The sequence below is a fragment of the Marmota monax genome, unplaced genomic scaffold, assembly GCF_021218885.2.
Source record: "Marmota monax isolate L192 unplaced genomic scaffold, Marmota_monax_Labrador192_F-V1.1 WCK01_AAM20220418_F8-fsc00426, whole genome shotgun sequence".
Classification (NCBI taxonomy): Eukaryota; Metazoa; Chordata; class Mammalia; order Rodentia; family Sciuridae; genus Marmota; species Marmota monax.
The window spans coordinates 393,563-413,748 of record NW_026695037.1 but is presented as its reverse complement, the minus strand read 5'-3'; the positions used below and the strand labels follow the sequence as shown (position 1 = coordinate 413,748).

The 20,186-nt window shown below is 44.6% G+C and overlaps 1 protein-coding gene across 3 annotated transcripts; it reads left to right on the top strand.

Annotated features, from left to right (window-relative positions):
- The first annotated feature begins 3,360 nt into the window (after window positions 1–3,360).
- On the top strand, window positions 3,361–20,179 carry Dhx16 (DEAH-box helicase 16). Of its 3 annotated transcripts, none has more exons than XM_046427644.2 (20): window positions 3,362–3,753; window positions 5,502–5,749; window positions 5,845–6,007; window positions 6,506–6,562; window positions 9,312–9,566; window positions 9,724–9,927; window positions 10,008–10,199; window positions 10,703–10,813; window positions 10,978–11,093; window positions 13,340–13,550; window positions 13,737–13,835; window positions 13,944–14,096; window positions 15,905–16,045; window positions 16,223–16,385; window positions 16,478–16,596; window positions 16,722–16,789; window positions 18,060–18,222; window positions 18,329–18,490; window positions 18,729–18,902; window positions 19,958–20,179. In XM_046427644.2, exons 1-20 carry the CDS (start codon window positions 3,547–3,549, stop codon window positions 20,084–20,086), a joined length of 3,135 nt encoding a protein of 1,044 aa, XP_046283600.1. In that variant the 5' UTR covers window positions 3,362–3,546; the 3' UTR covers window positions 20,087–20,179. The 3 variants fall into 3 exon arrangements, with proteins under 3 accessions (XP_058429690.1, XP_046283600.1, XP_046283599.1); XM_046427643.2 differs by having other exon boundaries at window positions 5,839–6,007; XM_058573707.1 differs by lacking the exon at window positions 19,958–20,179 and having other exon boundaries at window positions 3,361–3,753; window positions 5,839–6,007; window positions 18,760–18,900.
- Window positions 20,180–20,186: the final 7 nt, after the last annotated feature.

The window sequence follows — 20,186 nt, the reverse complement described above, 5'->3', positions numbered from 1 at the left end:
GTGGTGAAAACAGATTATGACATTTGAGTTCACTGCAGTAACCCCATACCTGGAGCCTAGTAGACACTTTTAAAATAAATGACCAAATGAATGAATAGATGAAAAGAAACAATTGGAAGCAGAGGTTACTCTGAGTTGAAGTGTTCCAGTATTTCAAAGCTGGCTTCAATGCAAGCAGTCAGGTAGTCAAGTAGTCAGCAGCTTGTGTATGACACACAAGCTCTAGGGACAGTTACTCAAAGAGTTGGGACTATAAATAGTAAATCTCCGGAAACTTGCAAAATTTAGTGGATCCAGAAGTGCAGGGTCCTGGAAAAAGTTTTCTTCTGGTAGACGATGGATTTTTTTATTCCTAAAGATTTAACAACCATCAGTAATTTATAGCTTTGCTGCCCAATATAGTTGATTCTCCCATTTCAAAGAATTTCAATTTTCTACAAATGTGAATCATGTTATTTGACTCATCAGATATATATATATATATATATATATATATATATATATATATATATATATATAATGACATTTAAGTTCACTGCAGTATCCGCATACCTGGAGCCTAGTAGACACAAAGTTACTTTTAGAATAAATGACCAAATGAATGAATAGATGAAAAGAAACAATTGGAAGCAGAAGTTACTCTGAGTTGAAGTGTTAAATAAATACACACACACACACACACACACACACACACACACACATATATATATATATATATATATATATATATATATATATATATATATGATGTTAATGGTTAATGGACCTTTATTTTTTATTTATTTATATGTGGTGCTGAGAATTGAACCCAGTGCCTCATATAAGCTCTGCAAGCACTTTACCACTGAGCCACAACCCCGGTCCCGGTTTGTTTTATTTTTATTTTTAGATGGTCTCACTAAGTTGCCCAGACTGGTCTTAAACTCCTGGGCTCAAATATTCCCCCTGCCTCAGCCTCAGGAGTAGCTGTTTCTGTGAGACTAGTTAGAGACCCTTTCTTTACCCAAACCCAAAATGTACTAGACAAATTGACCTTAAGCATATGTCAAAGTTCTTAAATTTACCAGCAAGGAAATAAGCAAGGTGTTAAGAGTGAGCAGAGAAGATGAGGGTGTAGAAAAAAAATTAGTATTTAATTAGATAAAGATCCTAATCAATTGTGACCCAGGAAAAGAGAGACAGGAAGCTCTGAGACCCCAGAGGTGCCACAGTACATCTTAGAAATAGTAAATGATGTGTCAAAAAAATAAAAAGTATGGATTCACCTGTGGCTTTTCACTAGAATAGTAATTTTTATTTCCTAACTATAGTGTCTGGCATATCCAATTAATCATAAAATTGTATCCAGGTGCCCATAAAAGTGTATCCAGGTGTAAGCCTGTAATTTCAGATATTTTTGAGGCTGAGGCAAGAAGATCACAAGTTTGAGGCCAGCCTCAGCAACTAAGGAAGAAGCTGTCTCAAAAAATAGAAAGGGCCAGGCTGTGCCTGTAATCCCAGAGGCTTGGGAGGCTGAGGCAGGAGAGTTCAAAGGCAGCCTCAGCAATTTACTGAGGCTCTTAGCAACTCAGTGGTACCCTGTCTCTAAATAAAATATATTAAAAAAAGGGCTGGGGATGTGGTTTGGTGGGTAAGTGCCATTGGTTCAATCCTGGGTACCAAAAAAAAAAAGTCTAAAGAAGGGCCACAGAGATCAGACTGCTGTAAAGTAAATAACAGATTCTGCTTATTGATTGATTGATTGATTGATTAGGATTGGGGTCTTCCTGGTGCTGGGATAGTGGCTCAGTGGTAGAGTTCTTGCCTCACATGTGTGAGGCACTGGGTTTGATTCTCAGCACCACATATAAATAAATGAATAAAATAAAGGTCCATTAACAACTAAAAGAAAATTTTTTAAAAAATAGGATCTTCCTACATCACCCTGACTACTTTCAACTTCTGGGCTCAAGTAATCCTCCTGTCTCAGCCTCCCAACAACAGGGGACTACAACCTCTTTACCATGCCCCTATTGGTACTGCTAATTTTAATTTTATTTATTTATTTATTTATTTAAATATTTATTTTTAGTTGTAGTTGGACACAATACCTTCATTTATTTATTTTTATGTGGTGCTAAGTATCGAACCCAGGACTTGCACATGCTAGGTGAGCACTCTACCAATGAGCCACAACCCCAGCCCACTGCTTATTTTTAAATAAGCAGCTGCCAGTAATTTATTAAGGTGTCAGCAAAACAATTAGTCCATTTAGTTTGCAGATTTTTCTTCCCCTTGAACAGCTTTCCCTAATTCCCAAGTTTCCTCTTGCTTGGAAGTCCTCCCTTATGCCTAACCTATATTCACTCCTGCTGCAGTTACCAGTCTTAGAAAAGGTCACTTCTAATCAGTGCAGACTAATTTTTAAAAAATGTTTTATTTATTTATTTATGTATTTATTTTTAAATATGTATTCTTAAGTTTTTAGGTGGATACAACATCTTTGTTTTACATTTATGTGGTGCTGAGGATCGAACTCAGTGCCTTGTGCATGCTAGGCGAGCACTCTACCACTGAGCCACAACCCCAGGCCCCTGCTTTATTTAAAAAAAAAATTATATATATATATATATATATATATATATATATATGTGTGTGTGTGTGTGTGTGTGTGTGTGTGTGTGTGTGTTTAGTAGTTGTGCTCATTATCTTTATTTTATTTATTTATTTTTATGTGGTGCTGATGATCAAACCCAGGGCCTCGCGCGTGAACCCAGGGCCTCCCATGTGCTAAGGGAGAGCTCTACTTCTGAGCCACAACTTCAGCCCTTAATTTTTATTTATTATTATTATTATTATTATTATTATTATTATTATTATTATTATTAATTTATTTATTTTTATGTGATGCTGAAGATCAAACCCAGGGCCTTCTACGTGCTAGGCAAAAGCTTTACTGCTGAGCCACAACCTCAGCCCCTAATCTTTGATATAAGTATGTATATGCTGATCTTCCCATTTGAAATCGAACCTAACCTCTTCTTATCCTGCATTATTTTTGGCTCCATAGAGCTTATATATTTTACTTAATTATTATGTATCTTGGCTCCTTGAACCCTGAATGCATATTTCTTATGGGATTTTTGTCCGATTTGCTCTACGCTTTACTTCCAGCTACTTAAAAGGCCTAGCATCCATTAGGCGTTTAATAAATTGGTTGCTTTTAGTCAGTGAGTGAGCAGAGCACTTGCATACTGACCTTCAGGGGGCGACGGAGAGATTGAATAAGGATGGAAATGAAAGCTTATTATCCCCACCTTAGGGAACGGTTCTGCGAAATTTGAACTCGCTCGGCCACCATAGGGCTTAGGCCGGAAAAGCGCAGCCCCTTCCGGGCGCCGCAGTACGGAAAGACGGCTTTGAGCTCCCGAAAATTGAACACAAGTACTAAGGCAGCTCCCTCGTGGGGCTGAGGCTCTGGCCTAGGGTTCCAGGGCTTCGACACTCTGGGCTATCAGTGCGGCTGGTCTGGACGCGTCGGGGCTCTAGCAGGGAGCGTGGGTCGCCATGGCGACGCCTGCAGGGCTGGAGCGCTGGGTTCAGGAGGAGCTGCACTCGGTGCTGGGGCTCAGCGAGCGGCACGTCGCGCAGTTCCTGATTGGTACAGCGCAGCGCTGTGCCTCCGCCGAGGATTTTGTGCAGCGCCTACGAGACACCGATACCCTGGACCTCAGCGGGCCGGCCCGGGATTTTGCCCTGAAACTCTGGAACAAGGTGTCGAGCGGGCGGGGCGGGGCGGGGTGGGGTGGGTGGGGCCTGGCGTGGGAGCGGAGGTAGAGGAGGTGGAACAGGGGAGGGCGCTTTTACCTGCACTAGGGAAGTTGGTCATCCGAGGAGTTAAGTAAGTTTAATTCACAAACATTTGTCTATTGTCCGTTGTCGCCTAGGGACTGAGCCAGGTGCTGATTATCCAGCTCAGTGGAGAAGATGGAAGGTTTAAGTGTAGGGTTAAGTACTATAGAGAATTGTTTCTGGAGCTTTAACCTACATATGATTCGTCCAGGACCCTTGCCAAAATGCAGATTAGGTAGCAGTCTTGTGCATTTCTAACAAGTTCCAGGTGATGCTGACGGTCAGGAACTACACTTTGCATAGCGAGGTTATAAGAGGTGTGTAGGAAATGATGTGGGAGGTTGGAGAGATGGGAGAAGTGATCAGAAAAAGCAGGCCCAAAGATTCCCTGGAATTTGTCAGGTCGAGAATGGGAAAGAGTAAGAGTATATGTAAAAGTGAACTGGTGGACAGGACTGTGCATTTCTTGTCTTGTATTCTTCCTACCTAACAGTTTTCTGCCTTACAGAACAGGTGCTAAGTAAGTGTATATAAGGAGTGAAAGTGAGACTGGGGTTGCAGCTCTGAGGTAGAGTGCTTGCCTAGCATGTGTGAGGCAGTGGGTTCAATCCTCAGCATCACGTAAAAATAAATTTTAAAAAATGAAGGTATTGAGTCCATCTACAACTAAAATAAAATTTAAAAAAAAGTGAAAGTGTTCAGAGAATGGCAGATAGCCTATTATGGCTGTCCCATATAGTGCTTGATGAGAAATGAGGTTAGAATGTAAGACTGGGCTCAGGGGTAGCCAGCTGGGGCAACAGAGCTAGAGGCCTGACTTCTGCTGGAGAAGAATCTATCTTACAAGTTTCTGGGAGACAGTGAGGAGAGTAGCAAGGAGACTGTGGGTAGGACTGGGAGCAGCCTTCAGAAAAAGTGTAGGAAATGGAAACCTCTCAGGCTGTACAGTGGTAGAGCACTTGTATAGGATGCAGGAAGTCCTGCATTCTATTGCCATAAAATGGGGAGAGAGAGAAAGAAAAGGAAAAGTAAGTTCCGTGATGTACTATTCACCAGTGAATCCCTGGAGTCTAGTACTCAGGCCTGTGACAGGCACTATCAAAAGTTGCAAAATACCCCTTGTAGTATGTTAGTCCTTGTATAGGAATGCCTTAATCATTGGGAATAATATAGCTATGAGAAAGGCAATTGAGAATTGGGTTTGGGAATGTAAGCTCCATGAGGGCAGACATTTTTGTCTCTTGTTTATTCCCGTATCCCTAGTACTTAGCATATACCTGATACACGGCACAGGTTTCAATAAATGTTTGTTAAATGGTGACTGAAAGGAAATTCATAAGCTGAAGGGCCCCTTTCAAGTTAATGAACATGGGGTAAAGCCATGTGAAAGAGGGAGATTAAAGGTCAGATTAAGATCAAGGAATTTCTAGCTGGGTGTGGTGGTACACACCTGTACACCTAGTAATTTGGGAGGCTGAGGCAGGAGGATGGCAATTTCAAAGCCAGCCTCAGCGGATAAGTGAGGCACTTAGCAACTCAGCGAGACCCTGTCTCTAAATAAAATATTAAAAAGGTCTGGGAATGTGGCTCAGTGGTTAAGTACCCCTGGGTTCAATTCCGGTACCAAAAAAAAGCTTCTCACACACCTTTGTTTCATCCTCTGCTGACAGGTTCCAAGGAAGGTGGTAGTAGAAAAGCCAGCTCGGACAGCGGAGCGAGAGGCCCGAGCCCTACTGGAGAAGAACCGATCATACAAGTTGCTGGAAGACAGTGAGGAAAGTAGTGAGGAAACTGTGGGTAGAACTGGGAGCAGCCTACATAAGAAGCGTAAGAAACAGAAACACCTCAGGAAGAAACACCAGGAGGAGGAGGAAGAAGAGGAAGAAGAGATTCCTGAGACAGGGAAGAACAAGACAGGGTAAGTCAGAAGCAAGGGCAAAGAGGGTGGAGTGAGTGGACATGGGGATGATAAGCCTTCTGAATGTCTTATTTGATGCCCTGGGAGAGGTACAGGGCAAGCAAACAGCAGACTGAGAAGCCAGAGTCAGAGGATGAGTGGGAACGGACAGAACGGGAGCGCCTTCAGGATCTGGAAGAACGTGATGCTTTTGCTGAGCGGGTCCGGCAGCGAGACAAGGATCGGACTCGCAATGTCCTGGAGAGGTCAGACAAGAAGGTGTGGAGAAGTAGTATATTCTATAAATCCCCTAGGACCTTAGGTGAAATCTTGAAATTAGTTATAATTACAGAGATTGTGATCTTTAGAAAGATAAAGAGCTCTCTCCAGGGTTGGGGATGTGGCTCAAGCGGTAGTGTGCTCGCCTGGCATGCGTGGGGCCTGGGTTCGATCCTTAGCACCACATACAAATAAAGATGTTGTGTCCGCCGAAAACTAAAAAACAAATATTAAAAATTCTCTCTCTTTAAAAAAATAAATTAAAAAAAAAAAAAGAGCTCTCTCCAGTGATGTATTCCTCTCTGTGGTCACAGGACCACTGTGAGTTTTTTGGCTAAGGCAACTCTGTTGTACATAGAAAGCCTTCTTTACTGAAAGGGAACATACCTTGTACCCTTTCAAAGGGTACATCTGAATGATTCTCATGATTTCAAATGGAAGTGATCATGGGTGTGAGCACTTTTTGACCTCATCTCTGACACTATTGGTTTCTTCTAGGCTTATGAAGAGGCTCAGAAGCGCCTCAAGATGGCCGAGGAAGACCGGAAAGCCATGGTAAGTCCCAGGGTCCAAGAAGCCAAGATCAGAGGACAAAAGGAATTTGTGATGGAGTAGTTAGCTATAGGAAAAAGTTAAACAGAGAAAATGCAGTGAGAATGTTGATAGGGGTGATTAAGTCTCTAGATGAGGAGGCTTGGTTGCTAGGAACTCATAAGGATGGATTTAAGTCGTAGAGAGAAGGAATCCACTACAAATCCTCCTTTATGCTTTCTTTTTGTGGGGTACTGGGGATTGAACTCAGGAGCATTCAACCTGAGCCACAAGCCCAGCTCTATTTTGTATTTTATTTAGAGACAGGGTCTCACTGAGTTGCTGAGCTTCTCGCTTTTGCTGAGGCTGGCTTTGAACTTGTGATCCTCCTTTCTCAGCCTTCTGAGCTGCTGTAATTACAAGGCATGTGCCACAACGCCCGGCTTAAATCCTCCTTGACTCTTTAGAAATCAAATCACACTGTATATAATTGAGTGAAACATTAGCTCTCCCTTTTCCTATGACTTAGTGAGACATAAGGCAGCTGGAATGTTGTTGAGGGGGTGGCTAGAGGGCAGGTTCAGGGTAGCTGTCTCACTGTTCCAGGCACAACATCTCTGCATCTCCAAATACCTTTTCTTTCCCCCTCCCTCCCTCCCTTCCTTCCTTCCTTCCTTCCTTCCTTCCTTCCTTCCTTCCTCTAGGAATTGAACCCTGGGGCACTATATCACAGAGCTATATCCTCAGTCCTTTTTCATTTTGAGACAGTGTCTCACTAAGTTGCTTAGGGCCTTGCTAAATTGCGGAGCTGGCTTGAATTTGTGATTCCCCTGCCTCAGCCTCTTGAGTCCCTGGGGTTACAGGCGTATGCCACTGTGCCTGGCTCCAATGTCTTTAAAAACTACTTTTCCAAACCAGAATACATTCAGGACTCATGACTTACTTAGTGGCTTGCTTTTGCTGAGGCTGGCTTTGAATCGCCATCCTCCTGTCTCAGCCTCCTGGGCCACTGGTATTACAGGCATGTGCCACCTTGCCTGGCTATAATTCTTTTTTAAAAGGTGAGGTAAGGACTGGGGCTGTAGCTCAGTGGAAAAGCACTTGCCTAGCATGTGTGAGGCACTGGGTTCGATCCTCAGCACCACATTAAAAAAAAAAAAAAAAGTCCATCGACAAGTAAAGAATATTAAAAAAAAAGGGATATATTTTTATTTTAATTACCAATTTTCACATAAGAAGTTTTGTGTAATAGTTATTTCACTGATAATGAAAATTATTTTCCCCATTTTTTTTGTTTTCTGGACTCATGAATTATTATTTTTAATACTTTATAATCTCCTATCATTCTTTTTTTTTTTTTTTAAAGAGAGAGAGAGAATTTTTAATATTTATTTTTCAGTTTTCGGCAGACACAACATCTTTGTTTGTATGTGGTGCTGAGGCTCGAACCTGGGCCGCATGCATGCCAGGCGAGCACGCTACCACTTGAGCCACATCCCCAGCCCCCATTATTCTTTTTGATGTTCCGATAATGCCAGTTCTCTCTTATCATTGGCCCTGAAAAGTCTGTGTCACAGGTTAACCATTAGAAGCCACATTGTAGGGGGAAAGATTAGTCCTAGAGAGCTAAGTGTCCCTGATTATATTTTGCCTTCTAGAAATACTCTCTTGTGCTATAGTCTCAATTTCTATACATGATCCTTTTTTTTTTTAATATTTTTTAGTTGTAGATGGACACAATACCTTTATTATTTTATTTATTTATTTTTATATGGTACTGAGGCTCAAACTCAGTGCCTCACCTGTGTGAGGCAAGCACTCTACCACTGAGCTACATCCCCAGCCCCGCCTGACTGGGTTTTTCTTTCTTTTTTTTTTTTTTTTTTTGGTACTAGATATTGAACTCAGGGACACTTGACCACTGAGCCACATCCCCAGCCCTATTTTGTGTTTTGTTTAGAGATAGGGTCGCACTGAGATGCATTGCTGAGGCTGGCTTTGAACTCACGATTCTCCTGTCTCAAGCTCGTGAGCAGCTGGGATTACAGGCATGTGCCACCTGGGATTACAGCCATGCTCCACTATGCCTGGCCCACCTGATCGGTTTTTAATCCCTTCTCTTTGAGTTTAAGATCAGAGCATATAAATTAGGGCTGAAGATTGCCCACAGTTGGCACCCCCAGTAGTTTCCATCTTTGTTTCTCATTTTCAGTTTGAGATCTATGCTTCTAAATACTGGATCATTCTTTTTGTTTTCACCCTTTCCACTTACTTTTTAGTAAAATAGAATCAAGTATTCAAATAATTGCTGTGATGTATCTATTTTGACAAAGAGTGTAACACTGCCCAGAAGGTGCTTCCAACTAGATTCAGCTGCTAGAAGGGCAATTTGTGGGGTCAGCATGTGGCATTCCAAAGAAGCCCCTTTAACCAGGTGTGGTGACCACATCTATAATCCTAGCTTTTCAGGAAGCTGAGGGAGGAGTAATGTAAGTTAGAAACCAGCTGGGGAAACTAAGTGAGATCTTGTCTCAAAAAATAGAAAAGGCTGGGGATATAGCTCAGTGGTAGAGTGACCTTGGGTTCTGTACTGGAAAGAAAAAAAAAAAGTACAGTTTTGGGCAAATCTTTTGCTTGCAAGGGAGTGTGAAGGGTCTGTCTTTAGATTCTTACACCTATTGTCTGGGAATTTTTCATATTGAGAGGTAGCTAGGGAAAGGTGTTGCTGCTCTAGTAAGATGAGGATTTATTTGACTATTCCTTCCTGAACCAGGTCCCTGAACTACGAAAAAAATCCCGCCGAGAGTACCTGGCAAAGCGGGAGCGAGAGAAGTTGGAGGATCTGGAGGCAGAGCTGGCTGATGAGGAGTTCCTCTTTGGGGATGTGGAGCTCAGCCGACATGAGCGCAGGGAGCTCAAATACAAACGGCGAGTGCGGGATCTAGCCCGGGAGTACCGGGCAGCTGGTGAGCAGGAGAAGCTGGAGGCCACCAACCGCTACCATATGCCCAAGGAGACCCGAGGACAGGTGCGGTGGTGAGGTGAAACTTTGGAGGGGCAACACCTTGCCTGGCTCTTTACTTCTCTTGCTTTTTGCAGTGGGTGGAGATAATGAAGAGGGAGGTGGGGACTGGGCATAGAGGGCATCCCCTGTTTTCATGTCCTCATATGTCTCCTCTTTGTAGCCAGCTCGTGCTGTGGACCTAGTGGAGGAAGAATCAGGTGCTCCTGGGGAGGAGCAGCGGCGATGGGAGGAGGCCCGTCTAGGGGCAGCATCTTTGAAGTTTGGAGCCCGAGATGCTGCCTCCCAGGAACCCAAATATCAACTGGTGCTGGAGGAGGAGGAGACCATTGAGTTTGTCTGTGCCACTCAGCTTCAGGGTGATGAGGTGAGAGGGAGAGCTTTGAGACATTCTGAGGAGGCCCTGAACTGGCTGTGGGGCTCACAGCCCACCCTCTTTTTCCTTAGGAGCCATCAGCTCCACCCTCTTCAGCCCAGGCTCAGCAGAAGGAGTCTATCCAGGCCGTCCGCCGAAGCCTCCCTGTGTTCCCATTTCGAGAGGAACTCCTGGCTGCCATTGCAAATCATCAAGTCCTCATCATTGAAGGCGAGACAGGCTCTGGGAAGACCACCCAAATCCCACAGTACCTTTTTGAAGAGGTATGGTCATCACTCTCCAGGTCCCAGGCCCAGGGCATTGATGAGCATAATACTCATCAATGAGCTCCTTTACATGATATTTAAGTCTCATTTCCCTGGCTTTTCCTGTTAAATCATGAGAATCTTGAGAATAAACAGCAGACCCTTTTTGCATTTCTATTCTTATTTTCTGCTGTGTAATTTATGCCTTGGAGATGTTCAGATTGGAAGGATGTATAGACAGATAGATGGAGTGTGGTGTGGTGCCCTGTCCTTGGTAACCTAAAGAGTAGGACTACAGGGCTGGCTGAGCACCTCTTTGGAGAACCTTCTGTCTGTCATCCTATCTGTTTGCCCTTCTTTTCTGATTTTAATCTTCTGTCCATTGTTTCCTTTCCTCCTGCCCCACCTGGCTTTTATAACTTCTTTCTCTGAATTGTGATTGGGCCTCAGGGGCCATATTTAGCAAAGGAAAATCTTCTACCACAGAGCTATTGGAACCTTCTTTCTTCTTTGTCATTCAGGGTTACACAAAGAAGGGTATGAAAATTGCCTGCACCCAGCCCCGGAGAGTTGCAGCCATGAGTGTGGCTGCCCGAGTGGCCCGGGAGATGGGTGTGAAGCTTGGGAATGAGGTGAGACTCTGGGGACTCATGGGTGAGGGAAACCCCTAGGATCTGGGATTCAGTCCACACTTTCCTTATGTCATAGGTCTGGGTATTGGTCCTTCTTCCTCTGTCCCTGAGTTCCCCTTGGGGAACTCCATCCCCCTCTTGGTCACCAATGGTCCCTTAACCAGGTTGGCTACAGCATCCGATTTGAGGATTGCACATCAGAGAGAACAGTTCTCCGCTACATGACAGATGGGATGCTTCTCCGGGAATTCCTTTCTGAGCCTGACCTGGCAAGTTACAGGTACATCATACAGGCTCTTGCCCCTCTGAGGAGAGCCACCTGTCTTCTCTTCCCTCTGTCCTGCTGCCCCCTCCCCCTCAGTGACTTCTTGTATCATTTAATCTCTTTCTTTCCATCTGGCTAATTTGGCCATTGAGTTCTGATTAACCCACCATGTCTTGAATCTGTGTGGTTCCAATGGTCCTAGAGCTGACCTGCAGGTCCATGGAGTTGGGGCTGGAGAAAAGAATAGATTGCAGAGAAAACCTGCCCCACTGCCTATTCATTTCCAGAGTTCACGAAATCAGGATGGTGGAGTGGTGCTATGGGGACTTGAATTGTATGAGTAGACCATTTGAAGACACCCAGGATGTTCAGATTGGAGGAAAAAAGCTTAGGACACATGCTGGTTTCTTCAAAATATGTGAAGGGCTGTTACATGGTTAAGAAGGATTACACTTGTTTTACATTACACCAGAGGTCACCACTTGGAACCATGGGGCAGATACAGGGAGATAGATCAGCTCAATATCAAGAGCCATGTAACCCTCATAGGGGCAGAGATTATAGGGGCTGTCAGAGTGCCTGGCTCTAGGTCCTTAGCCCACATCTCAAGGTGGCTTGGTCTGTCACCACTGAGCTCTTATTACTGGAGATGGCCAAGCAAGGGTTGAATGAAGGGGAGAAGGTATTCTTGGATGAGAGGGGTATGTGGGGTGAGCTGGCCAAGCAGTATGTGCATTTGTACCTTTTCAGTGGGTGGACTTTCAGATCTTGGAGAATCATAGTGGAGAACTTAAGACAGTTATGATTTGATCCTTCACAGGTTTTGCAAAAATCTCTGGGAACCTATGGGAGACCAGGTATTGTAAGACTGTCTAGGGTGTGGGGTTTCCCCATGGAGCCAGCCTACTTTATGAAATGGCTGAGACTTTACATTCAGTCAGGGCTAGGTACAGAATAGTGGGGATTGGGGGAGGTGAGCTCCTGTGGTCTTGGCTGCCACCCAGAAAACCAAAGAAGGTGTAATACAAATAACTCAGTTAGGCAAGAACCAAGGCATCTGTGCAGTCCTTTGAAATCTAGGGTAGAAACGTTCTCCTTCTAGAAGGTTCTCCTTCTAGAGAAGGAGCAGCAGTCACCCCATGGGTCCCTGGGAGCTGCTATATGTTTATGTCCTGGCAGCTCAGGTCTGTCTGTTCATCTCTAGCCTCCCTTGTTGAAAAGAGTCCTGCCCTCAGTTTTTTTTTTAATTTTATTTTTTATTCTAATTTGTTATATATGACAGCAGAATGCATTACAGTTCATATTACACATATAGAGCACATTTTTTCATATCTCTGGTTGTACACAAAGTGTAGTCACACCATTTGTGTCTTCATACATGTGCTTAGGGAAATGACGTCCAACTCATTCCACCATCTTTTTTACACCCTTTGCCCCTCCCCCCCTTTGCTCTATCTAGAGTTCGTCTAATGTTCACATGCTTCCCCTTCCAACCCCCTGCCTTCATGCTTTTATTCATCTTTAAAAGTATATCCTTACTTCTGCTTTCTCCAGTAAGGGCAGCTTCTGGCACTAAGCAGACTCTTTTTTGTTTGTTTTTGTGGTACCAAGGATTGAACCCAAGGATAGTTTCCCATCAGGTACACACCCCAGGCCTTTTTGGTATTTTTTATTTTGAAACAGGGACTCACTAAGTTGCCAGACTGGTCTTGAACTTGAGGCAGAACTCCTTCTGCCTCAAGTCTCCTGAGAAGCTGAGATTACAGGGGTGTGCCACTGTGTCAGACATCTAAGTAGACTCTTGACTCTGATTCAGAAATGTCTGACTTGTCACAGCCTCTGCCTCCAGCCTTTACATCATGGCCACTTTTAAAAAATCTTTTTATTTTTTATTTTTTTGTAGTTGTAGATGGATAGCATGCCTTTATTTTATTTATTTACTTTTATGTGGTGCTAAGGATCAAACCCAGTGCCTCACACATGCCAAGCAAGTGCTCTGCCACTGAGCTACAGCCCCAGCCACATCTTGGCCACTTCTATCTGCCAATACTGGGATAATTCGTAGACTACCAGTGCCAGGCCTTTCCTAACCTTCTGCTGGTCTTACATAACTGAGAGGCTTGTCTACTCCTTAGAACCCCTGCCCCCACATTCTTTTTTGGGTCTTTTAGTTTCATGGCGTACCTCTCATCCAGGGGCCTGGTGTCCAATCCTGCATTGCCTAGCTTTCCTCCCTCGCTTTCCCCCTATTTCTCCCCCAGTGTAGTCATGGTTGATGAAGCTCACGAGCGGACCCTACACACAGACATTCTCTTCGGGTTAATCAAGGATGTTGCTCGCTTCCGACCTGAGCTCAAGGTCTTGGTAGCCTCTGCCACACTGGATACTGCCCGTTTTTCCACATTCTTTGATGATGCCCCCGTCTTCCGGATTCCTGGACGCAGATTTCCAGTTGACATCTTCTATACCAAGGTGCCCTCTCAGGGAGGATAGGCTTGAGTCTGAGGCGAGAAACTGGGGCCTTTGGAGGAGGTTATCCCAAGGAGGGAAGGGTACAATTGAAAGTTTAAAGGGAACTGGGATAAAGTTATAATGAATTGGGAGAAGTGTGTCTGAGCAAGTGGCCATCCTGTGACACCATGTCTTCCCCCTTTCCAGGCTCCAGAGGCTGACTACCTAGAAGCCTGTGTTGTATCTGTACTTCAGATCCATGTGACCCAGCCACCTGGGGATATCCTGGTCTTCCTGACAGGACAGGTATGCGACATGGTAGGAAAGGAGATGATGTATACCAGGGAAAGACTGGGCCAGCCTATTGGCCTCTGTGACTCTAGGACCCCTGTTGCTCTCCCATCCCAAATCCAGGAGGAGATTGAGGCTGCCTGTGAGATGCTCCAGGACCGTTGCCGCCGCCTGGGCTCCAAAATTCGGGAGCTCCTGGTGCTGCCCATTTATGCCAACCTGCCCTCTGACATGCAGGCTCGAATTTTTCAACCCACACCACCTGGGGCACGAAAGGTAAGTTGAAGAAACCTCAATTCTTCCATGCTAGAATTCACACAGTGGGTAGTGAAACAGAAAGTCTGTACATCCCCCATATAAGGCATATGCTGGGCTTTGCTGCAGAAACTAAGGAGCAGCCAGTCCCTTACTTCTGGGACTGGAGAGAGAGAATGAATATGATGTGAACCAAGAAACAGCTAAGTGCATGATTCAGGGAGTAAATACTATAGAGATTCAGAAGAGAAGGGAAGCTCTTGGTGAGCCAAGAGGAAGAATTTGATATGGGCCTTTAAGAAAAATGACTGGGGACTGGGCATAGTGGTTCATTCAGGCCTGTAATCCCCGGTACTTGGGAGACTGAAGCAGGAGGATATAAAGTTGGAAGTCAGCCTCAACAACTTAGCAAGATGCTGTCTTAAAATAAAAAGTAAAAAAGGGCTGACTGGGCTGGGGTTGTGGCTTAGTGGTAGAGCGCTCGCCTCGCACATCTGAGACCCTGGGTTTGATCCTCAGCCCCATATAAGATAAATAAATAGACAAAATAAAGATATTGTGTCCATGCATAACTAAAAAAAATTTTAAAAAGGGGGGGCTGAGGATGTCACTCAATAGTAGAGTACCCCGGTTCCATCTTCAGTGCCCTGCCCCCAAAAAACTGTGACTGGGGAAATAGAGGAAGGCCCAAGATGTGTTTGATGTCAGAGTGGAATTAGTGGACTTAGTGGGGTGTTCATGTGGTGCAGCAGAGAGCCAAGACCAGATCAACTGTGGGCCATGATGAAGGAGGACCTCTGATGGCAGGCAAAAGAGTTGGACTTTAGACAGGTGAGTGGCAATCAAAAGATTTTGAGCAGAGATTTCATTCAACAAATGTTTAATGAGGGGCTGAATGTGTGCCTTAGTGGTAGAGCACTTGCCTAATATGCTCAAGACCCTGTATTTCTTCCCCAGTGACCCTCCCCCCTCCAAAAAAAAAAAATGTATTCTTCCTTTGTGCCAGGAGATGAGGATACAGTGATAAGCAAAACAAAGTCTCTAGCTTCCCAGAACTTCAATCTAATGGGAGGAGACAGTGGGCCCTTAAATACATAATGTCAGTTTGTAGCAAGTGGTATCATATGTCAACTTGTGGGAATTGTTATGAAGAGATACAAAACAGCATAGGAAGATAGAAAGTGACTCTGGGGAGTGAGGGTGAGAAAATAGCAAGAAGTTATTTTTCTTGGGTGTAGAGAAACCTCCAGTGAGGTGAAGGTGAAGCAGATGCTGAAGGAGGGGAGGGAGAGAGCCAAGCTTCCTTGTGGGAGAAGAGTGCTGCATAGAGGCAGCAGCTGATGCAAGTCTCTAGATGGTGAAAGGCTCTGTGACTCAGACTTCAAGGGGCTTGGATTTAATTCTAGAATGGGATGGGAAGCCATGGAAGGATTAGGGAGTAATATGACGGGTTTATATTTTAAAAGGACCATTCTGGATGCCACATGATAGAGGCTAGGAGACTGGTTTAGAGGCTGTTACAGAAAGTGATGTATGAAGATGAATATGAAAGTGGTGGTGGGGAAGATGGGAAAAGAACCTGGACACTCCCATCTCCAACCTCAGGGTGGAGGGGGAACCCTAAATCCTTTTTCCATTTCCTTTTTGCATTATGTCCTTGCTGACTCTCCTTGCTTTCTTCTCTTTCCCCTTCTCCTGTCCTTGTCCCCCTCTCCTGATGTTGGCCACTAATTCTATCAGCTCCTGCTCCTCATTGTATCTACTTCTCTACTCTTAGTTTTCCAGGATAATTTTTTTCAAGAGTAAAATAACCACATCCTTTCACTCAGGTGGTTGTGGCAACAAACATTGCTGAGACTTCACTCACCATTGAGGGCATCATTTATGTGCTGGATCCAGGGTTCTGTAAGCAGAAGAGCTACAATCCCCGCACAGGCATGGAGTCGCTCACTGTCACACCCTGCAGCAAGGTCAGCCTGGGTCTCCATGGGTAGAGAAAGGTGGAATTATCCCACAGGGGAAGTCCATCTCAGGAGCTCTTAGAGAATGGGGGATAATAAGCATTTTGTATTTTCCCAGATGACTTGTGTAAATACTGCTTTTTCTCTTTTCCCTGACCAAATCATCAGCTAGCCTCTTCTTTCTAGGCCTCAGCCAATCAGCGGGCTGGCCGGGCAGGTCGGGTTGCTGCAGGGAAGTGCTTCCGCCTGTATACAGCCTGGGCCTATCAGCATGAGCTGGAGGAGACCACAGTGCCTGAGATCCAGAGGACTAGCCTGGGCAATGTTGTACTGCTGCTCAAGAGCTTAGGTGATTGGGCTTCCTGAAAGAGGGAGGGAGGGGGGCCGGAATCACTGGTTCCTGTGTGGGAACTCTGTTGTATCCTTTACACATTTCTCTAGGGATCCATGACCTAATGCACTTTGATTTCCTGGACCCTCCACCATATGAGACCCTACTGCTAGCTTTGGAGCAGCTGTACGCTCTGGGAGCCCTCAATCACCTGGGGGAGCTCACCACGGTGAGGTGGAGGGCAACATGGACTGGGGCAGGTCAAAGGAAGGGGTTCGGGTGCCCCAAGGATCCCTGTCATGATGGAAGGAAATCTGAGGGAATTCTGACCTAAACTCTCTTTCCTCTCCTTAGTCTGGTCGAAAGATGGCAGAGCTGCCAGTGGACCCCATGTTATCAAAAATGATCTTGGCTTCTGAGAAGTAAGAACTCGTACCCTTTCTGGCCCCTAAACATAAATCAATCATACCTCCCCTGTTTGGGGGGATATCTTTGTCTCTTTCTCTTTTTTTCTGTCATAATATTATATAACACATAAGTTATTAGAGAACTATGATTGTAGTCTCCACCCACCCACTTTCTTTTTTTGGTACTGAGGATGAAATCCAGGGCCTTGACATACCTACTAGGCAAGCACTCTATCACTGAGCTGTACCCCCAGCCCTTTATTTATTTATTTATCTTGGTACTGGGGGTTGAACCCAGGGATTCTTCACCACTGGGCTACATTCCCAGCCTGCTGAGGCTGGCCTCGAACTTGCAATCCTCCTACCTCAGCCTCCTGAGTTGCTGGAATTACAGAGGTATGCCACCATGCCTGGCTCCTTAGTGCCCTTTTTTTTTGTGGGGGGGAAGGGGTACCAGAGATTAAACTCAGGCACTCGGCCACTGAGCCACATCACCAGCCCTATTTTGTATTTTATTTAAAGACAGGGTCTCACTGAGTTGCTTAGTGCCTCGGTTTTGCTGAGGCTGGCTTCGGACTCTTGATTGTCCTGCCTCAGCCTCCTGAGCCGCTGGGATTACAGGTGTGTAATCCCAGCTCTTAGTGTCCTTTTTGAGGCCCATAGGGGTTTATATAAAACACTGTTCTGTCCTTGTTCATATTAAATAGACAGAGAAAACCTAGGAGTATGAACAAAAGTGGAAGATTTCCATCTGAGATGTGTTAAGTGAGATTGCTTTTGGAACTTGCTGATTCCTAAGATTTCAGACTGAGACATTTAGATATAGCTGTGGGAGACCACCTTTAAATGCTATTCCTGTGTTGTGGTTGAGGTCAGAAATATTTCCTCAAGTCACATAATGCACACCTTGCTCAGAAGTCCTAGTGTTTCCTGCCTCTGCCTCCATGCATTTCATTTTATGCAATTGTTTCACCTATGGCTCCCCCTCCTGGATTCCTGCTGCTACTGCTGCTGCTAGAATCTGCTGTCTGATGTATAGCTACTGTCCTAACTGGCTTCCCCATCACAGCAATCACTTTTCCCCTCGTGTGTCTGTTCCTAGATGTTTTTTTTTTCCTTCTTGATTTTTTTTTTTTTATATCTTTTTATTTATTTATTTTTATGTGGTGCTGAGGATTGAACCCAGGGCCTCACACATGCTAGGTGAGTGCTCTACCACTGAGCCACAATCCCACCCCTCCTAGGTGTTTTGCTTTGACCTTTTGTCCTTTTCGTTCCTGCTCAGGTACAGCTGTTCAGAGGAGATCCTGACAGTGGCTGCCATGCTCTCTGTCAACAACTCCATCTTCTACAGACCCAAAGATAAGGTTGTCCATGCTGATAATGCCCGAGTCAACTTCTTCCTCCCTGGTGGGGACCACCTGGTTCTGCTAAACGTGTATACACAGGTCACTGGTCTTGGGTGAATGGGAATGAGGGAGAAGTGTGTGGGGGGTTCTTGTCTACTGTATACTTAAGGCCTCCTACCTCTTTTCTTTTGAACCCTCTTCACAGTGGGCTGAGAGTGGCTACTCTTCCCAGTGGTGCTATGAGAACTTTGTACAGTTCAGATCTATGCGCCGAGCCCGGGATGTGCGGGAACAGCTAGAGGGGCTCTTGGAGCGAGTAGAAGTCGGTCTGAGTTCCTGCCAAGGGGACTATATCCGTGTACGCAAGGTCAGTGTTGTCCTCTCAGAACCTACTGGTGGTGTGCAGCAGTTCCCCAGCCTGAGCTAGTCCCCTTATGCAAAACATTCTCCAAAACTTTTTCTTCAGACTAGTTTATTCTCAGTGGGTTCTTCACACATTCCTTACCTTTCTAGTTCTCCCAAAGTCTGAATTAGGAAGGTGGTGAGTGCCAGGGGTCCCCTAGGCCCGCCTTTCTAGTTGATTTTCTTTCTGGACTACTCCTTAGGCTATCACTGCTGGCTACTTTTACCACACAGCACGGCTGACACGTAGTGGCTATCGCACTGTGAAACAGCAGCAGACAGTGTTCATTCATCCCAACTCTTCCCTCTTCGAGCAACAGCCACGCTGGCTGCTCTACCATGAACTTGTCTTGACCACCAAGGAGTTCATGAGACAGGTAAGGGACCATCCCAGAGATTGTATGGGGAAATTATGCTGGCAAGGTAAGAACCCAGGTTCAAGTTCCTAGGACTGGCACAATAACAGGAAAATAAATTGTTTAAGGTAGGATCAAGCCATTCTTTCTAATAGCTTCTCAGTGCCTTACAAGATCTGAGAACTAAGCTGGGCACACTGGAATATACCTGTAACCCCAGTGACACAGGAGGATCACAAGTTCGAGGCCAGCCTTAGTAACTTAGTAAGACCCTGTCTCAAAAAAAGGGCTAGCAATATATTTCAGTGGTTAAGTACCCCTAATTTTCAATCCTCAGTATGTGTCTGTGTGTGTATAAATAAATATTTGCCCACTGTCTCAGTGTTTTAAGGTACTGGGCTGTAATGGCAAACAAAGCAGACGTAGTCTGTCCTCACAGAATATACTTTATTTAGTCTCTTTGTTCTAGGCTTTTCTTAGGGATAGCTTACTTGATATCTTAAGTACACGTAGAGGTATGTTTGCCTTTTGGGTATAGAGCCAGGAACCTTTTCCTTTAGCTCTTCAGTCAAAAGGGAAAGAGGTACGGTATCATGTACTGAAATTGAATTCCATGCATGTATGAGTTAGGATGAACCCAACTGCTATGTATAACTATAAAAGCTCTTAAAAAAAAAAAAAAAAAAAAAGACCTCCCCACTGCAAAAAAAAAAAAAAAAGAGAAAGAGAACATTTGTTTGACCACATACACTTAAGATTCGTGATTGGGGGCTGGGGTTAAAGCTCAGTGGTAGAGCACTTGCCTAGCAAGTGTGAGGCATCAGGTTCAATCCTCAGCACCATATATAAATAAGCAAAATAAAGGCCCATTGACAACTAAAAAAAATTTTTTTTTAATACCTTTATTTTATTTATTTATTTATTTTTATGTGGTGCTAAGGATCGAACCCAGGGCTGTGCATGTGCTAGGCAAGCACTCTACCACTGAGCTACAACACCAGCCTTCTTTTTTTTCTTTTAAAAAAATTCCTAATTGGATAGAAGGTAATACTACTGATACTTTCTGTTTATTCTAGGTATTGGAGATTGAGAGCAGCTGGCTTCTGGAAGTGGCTCCCCATTATTACAAGGCCAAAGAGCTAGAAGATCCTCATGCTAAGAAAATGCCCAAAAAAATAGGCAAGACACGAGAAGAACTAGGGTAGAGGAAAGGAGACAAATGGAACCTGACACCAGCTCCTCCTTTTCCTTCCATATATTATTTAATATCTACTAAATAAAATTATTTTTGGAATAAATCTTGTG